At 28.3% G+C, this 5,723-nt stretch overlaps 1 protein-coding gene across 1 annotated transcript; it reads right to left on the reverse strand.

Annotated features, from left to right (window-relative positions):
- Positions 1 to 1,519: 1,519 nt before the first annotated feature.
- Positions 1,520 to 3,382, reverse strand: LOC108684382 (NADH dehydrogenase [ubiquinone] 1 beta subcomplex subunit 5, mitochondrial). The gene is made up of 3 exons (XM_018188661.1): positions 3,277 to 3,382; positions 2,206 to 2,417; positions 1,520 to 1,968 (listed from the first exon to the last, which is right to left on the reverse strand). Exons 1-3 carry the CDS (start codon positions 3,359 to 3,361, stop codon positions 1,729 to 1,731), a joined length of 537 nt encoding a protein of 178 aa, XP_018044150.1. The 5' UTR covers positions 3,362 to 3,382; the 3' UTR covers positions 1,520 to 1,728.
- Positions 3,383 to 5,723: the final 2,341 nt, after the last annotated feature.

Consider the following 5,723-nt stretch of genomic DNA (forward strand, 5'->3'; position numbering starts at 1 on the left):
TTAATAAGTAGTTTGATTCCCGAAAATATTACGCTGTTATTTTTAATAAATTTTCGGATTTTTTCAGCTTTTTATATAATTAAAGTTTTAAGATTCAAGTAAACAATATTTTACTTGAAATTATTTGTGAAAGATATGATTTTATTATTTATTTCCCAAAGATATCGGAAGTTCGATATTTTCATGAAGAAAATATCTAATCCGCATCTAAGAATCGTGTGTATCATCTTCAACATTATCGCAAAATTCTCAGATATACAATAATAAGATTCCAATGAGAACAGAATATTCGCAACACGGTTTGTATCCCATTACTGGAGGACCGCATTACAAATGATCGTAATGACGCAACGAAACGTATTGTTACACGATACGTGGTGCGATCGTCGACTGGAAATTAAAAGAGTTTTGCGAGGACGATGTAAAAATGTTTTACGGAAATAAGAGGAAGCGGAAATGTCCGCTATCTTCGCGAGACAGCTCACATGACAGCGATCATTCTTTTAATGTAGGGAGAGAAAGAGAAACAAAATTTGTGCTAAAAAAAATCAGCAACTAAGGTTTTTAATTAATTGACGAAAATAAATAAATTGCTTAATTATTGAATTGTTCGCGCAATCGCGATATTAAATTTATTGTCTGTCGAACTTGCCATAAAATCAGTTTTTCATTATAAATAAAATATACGATATAAAATAAATTTATTGAAATCGAAATCATAATAGATTCAATTAATCAAATCGATTTCGCAGCAGAAACTGTAATAAATTACAACTAAATAAAATAAATTAATCACTTATACGCAAAATGTATAATCGATTGATTTGTTTTAACGTTGCAGTTCCTGCTGCAAAATCTGATCCGGATTCAAAAAGAAATTATTGATGATTGCGGTTAACCGCAAATTGCTATTCGAGAAATTATTATGTCATTATAAGAAATGATTTGCACCTTTGCTGATATCGTGCAGGTGCTTTTCATGAATAAAAAGAAACGCTACAATGATTATTTAACATTTTAATAATAGTGCGAACAAGCAGGTGATAAATCATTTTCAAACTATCGCTACAACGATATAATTTAAAAAATTTGCTCATTTGCTATAACAATATAATTTAAAAAAACGTTATTTTTAGTTGTTTGCGGAAAAAGAACGAAAAATAAAAAAAGAATATATTTTAAAAGTATTTTTATCACTTAACAATTAGTTACATCAAAATTGCATTTAAAAATTAATATTACACTATTGTAATAATTTTTTTAATGATTCAAAACACATTAAAATTTATTTTCTGGGAAACCTTGTTTTTTGAATTGTGTCGTTAACCTCAAATTAACGATATTTTCACAAGATCTTTAATGTGTAATGATTTTTTTGCAAAAAGTAAAAACTGTACGTTATTCTTAAGTTATTAAAAAAAAAAGAATTATATGAAATTATTCTGTATTATATGTATATACATATATACATATTGCAAGGAAAACTTATTTCTTGGTGCATCATACTTTCACCCAGGAAGAATTTTAATCAAGATTTTATTAACTATATAGTAACTGTACAATGTGACATACTTATCGACAGAGTTAACACTGCGCAGGATTTACTCTTCAGCATGAATTTACCAAGAGTACGTAATCTACGTATCTACACTTGATCAAATAATTTTCCCCAGCTCTCACAGAGCTCTTAAATCAAAATTAATTGTCACAAGCCAAATGATATCGATTTTATTTTTCAATATATTTGTTCAAAGATTGTTTATAGTGATGAAGATACTTGGCGCCGTAGAAATCCTGGAAGTATGAACTTCTGTAATCGCGATGGGTGCCCATTGCAACGTTCACCTGCTGTTCAAGAAGCCTAACTTTTCTGAGTTGGTTCTCATGGTATATGTGATGCAGAAATTTCTCGTATTCCTGTTGCGGCGACGGAAAAAAGTAACGTTGAAGGAATCTTTTAATTGGATGCTGAAACAAATAAGAAATAAAGATCATATTATATTTTTCGATAATTACTGTTTTTATAAAAACAAGACATTTCAATAAAAACATTTTTGACCGATATACACTAACATTAGCAAATATTACACATACATTAATACGTATAATTATGCATATGAATGTAGATCAATATTTAGCGAATGCAAATAGGCAAATTGCAAAGTTGGCGTATATTGGCCACATCGTTTGAAAAATTATTTTTACCTGAAGATATTCCCATTCTTTTGGAACGTAATCTTCAGGGATTTCCTCGAGGGTGGCAGGACCGATGAATACGTTAACTAAGGTGATCACGATCCCCATAGGAATAGCACCGAATAAAAAGTAAAAGTGGAAATAATCTTTCGTTTTGTGCCACTGAAAGTTGCTCGGTCGTATGACAAATGTACGTTCTTCTGACATGCATCTTGCTTGTCCTAAAATGCACAAAAAAGATCTCTGAGATATGACAAGTGGATTAATAGCTTCTAATAAATACATAAATATTATGTATTTATTTACTATAAAAATATTTAAAAAACATTGATTGCTGATTAGGTCTTTGACAAGAATTCTTTTTTAATCGCAAGATATTTAGATAGATCAAAAATTATTGGTAAAATTCTAAATAATATATAATAATATAGATAATATAATTACACGTTTATTTTTATAACTGGATTTATAATATAATGAAGTATGTAAAGTGTCAGCACAAAGATCAGAAATAGATCAAAATTATTTGTAAATAATATAGACCTGGCTCCATCAATATAAGATAAACTTGAATCTCGGTTCAAGTTATTATTTATATTCTTGTTTTTATCAATGTAGTTTAAATCTCAGTCTAACTCTTTTTCTCTTTGTATTACACCATCATCTGTAATTCTTGCTGGAAAGCACACAATAAGGACTAAACTAAGACTAATCTTATATTGCTGTGGAATCAGTCCGTAATAAACAAATTTGCTATGAATTTTTTTTAGTATCACATGAATATGTGTAAGATGTTGATACTCAGATGTTCTTGAAATGAGCAAAAAAAATGATTATCGAAATTAGTGACGAATAATTAAAAATTTTCAATGTTTCGTAACAACTCATTTTTATTTTTATTCGGACGTGTTTCGGTTTATTCTGTTACACGAAACACAGAAGAATCATACTCCATCCAAATGCACTATGCGGTCATTGCGTAACAAAACACAGTCTGCTTTCGCAGAAGTACATTGATGAAATAAAAGACACTCGTTCGACGACGCGAACAATCGCGAGCAACCGTGCATGGATAATCACCATTTTTTATCAATGCTGTTCCGGAGCCGCTATTCTGCAGCAATTTTTGCCTTGCGGCACGCAAAATACTACTCCACACCGCCATTTTTCTCCGATAACATGGAATAGAACAAAGTGTGATATGACCTTGAAAGTAGATCGAAAATGTAGGGCTCTTATTTACCGACTTGAACATAAAAGATCGCTATTTTATCATTATAAGCCGGTAAGATAGAGCTATAAGTACAATTTCTAAAACTATATTATGTAAAAATGAAAGGAAAAGAATTATCAAAGTGATAGAAAAATATATTTTTTTACGTTTTTAGAAAATACGGAATTGCAGTAATTTCCCTTCAATTAAATTTAGAGCTGCTTACAATAAAATATTATAAATAATTCGTGTAAGAAAATTTAAATTATTTCACAAACAAACTTAATTATCACAAACACAAAATTAATATATAAAAGTATTAAATGTTGTTGGTAAAATATATCACTAATTAATTGTCATTTTTTGCAATTGTTTTTTTCATTATTTTGAATAAAATATTACACGTAAAAAAAATGTATGTTTAATTAAATAATGTAAATTTAATTTTAGAAATTTTTAAAAAAATTTTAGAAGAATTTTTAAACGATAAAACGTATTCACATGATTCTCGTCGATTGAGTTGGAAATCGTTTAGTTACAATCCTCAACACGTACGTTTATAGCAACATGTTCCGTAACAATAAATGGTGATACGTATACCGCCAATTAAACCGGGTTAAGTGAGCAATTGAACTTGAGAAATGATTGTAAATTACCGAACACTTGGTAATTCATGTGACAGAATTCGAAAAAATTCTGAATCGTATCGCCGATCTTAATTTATTTAAATTTATTTATATTTATTTTTTTAGTTTTTTGTTTCTATGCCAAGGGGAAAAAAGATAAAAAAAAAGCGAAACACAATAGCTTGGTGCGCAATAATTATGTAAATCACATGACATAGGTGATAAAAATGTCTTTCGCGGAAGGAAAGAAAAAACATTTGTCACGTCATTAATATGAACAAGCTGTTGATGTTATTATTTCACTCACATGTTATAATATCTTGATAATCAACGATTATAATCAAAGCTGAAAAATAAATTTATTTCAAAATAAATTTTTTGATATGCGATGTCAAGTTGCGAGGTCGTATCGCGATAGTGTCGTTCATCTAGCATTTTTATTGCAAATAAGAATAAGCCGCGAGTATTAAAAATTCTATACTCTTTTACGTAACATATCGTATTACAGATGACAAAAATGACAAAGCTTAATCCTCCGTATTTATATTGTATACAATAGATCCCGATATGCTGATACTATGGTATTCATTCTTTTCGAGAACAGCTGATTCACGGTCGAAAGAATTTCAAGCGCGCCGATACACGTTGTCGTGTCATGCAAACATTTCCTATTCTCTCATCGATAACGTCAAAGATTAATGATAACGCAGGGTTACAAGCGATATCGCGATGTTACATTAGGAATGAGTCATCAATTGCGGATCGATAGAAGAATCGGAGTCACTTTCAATCTTGGATCTTCTTTTATCAGACGTCTTTTACGTCATGAGAAAATAAATTCATTACTTTGGATCTTTACGAATAGATAAAAATTTATTAGTCTTTACTAATTTTATATTTTTACTAATTTTTACTAGTCTTTATTAATTTTGTATTTTTCTATTTTTTATTTTTTTTTTATTTTCGAAATGAATATTTTCATTTTAAATATTTGTATGAAATATTTTTTATCTTATTGTATCAATATATATGCCATTGATTGCGTTTTGATAAAATTTAACAAATAATTTTGATAAAATTAAACAAACGTAAGTTGCTTAATTAAATGGGAGTAGATATCTTTTGAGGTCACGAATATTTTTTTTAAAGAAGCTACGGGTTATCTCCGTGTCTTTATATATTTATTAAATTAAATGTCTCTCAAAGTTCATTTAACGTATCAAAATGGAGATAATCCGCAAACTGCTAGCTTCTTCGAAATTGAAGATTTTTAAAAATTAGAAAATGTCATGGCTTATTTCGATAATCAATAAACGTTTTGGTTTACAAAACTTTTTTCAGTGTTAAATACCTGTTGAAATATTTGTTGAGTATATTAATGTAAAATTAATTTAATTATAGTTCGAAATAAGCCATGATATTTTGTAATTTTTTAAGAAAATATACGAGCATTTTTACTCTAATCTTAGATTTTAATTTTTTTTTAATTCTTTTCGTAATATTTCGAAGTTTTCAAAGATATCTCAGAAATTTTTAGTATGAGATTTTACCTGCTCAGAAAATCTTTGACTAAAATTATAATTATACATTTTCATATTCGATGAGTAAATGTTGAAAGACACTTCAATCAGCATACAATGTTTAAAAAATATTCTTTAATATAAATTATTTATTTATTTATTTATTTA

This window comes from Atta colombica, unplaced genomic scaffold (genome assembly GCF_001594045.1).
Source record: "Atta colombica isolate Treedump-2 unplaced genomic scaffold, Acol1.0 scaffold134, whole genome shotgun sequence".
NCBI classification, from domain to species: Eukaryota; Metazoa; Arthropoda; class Insecta; order Hymenoptera; family Formicidae; genus Atta; species Atta colombica.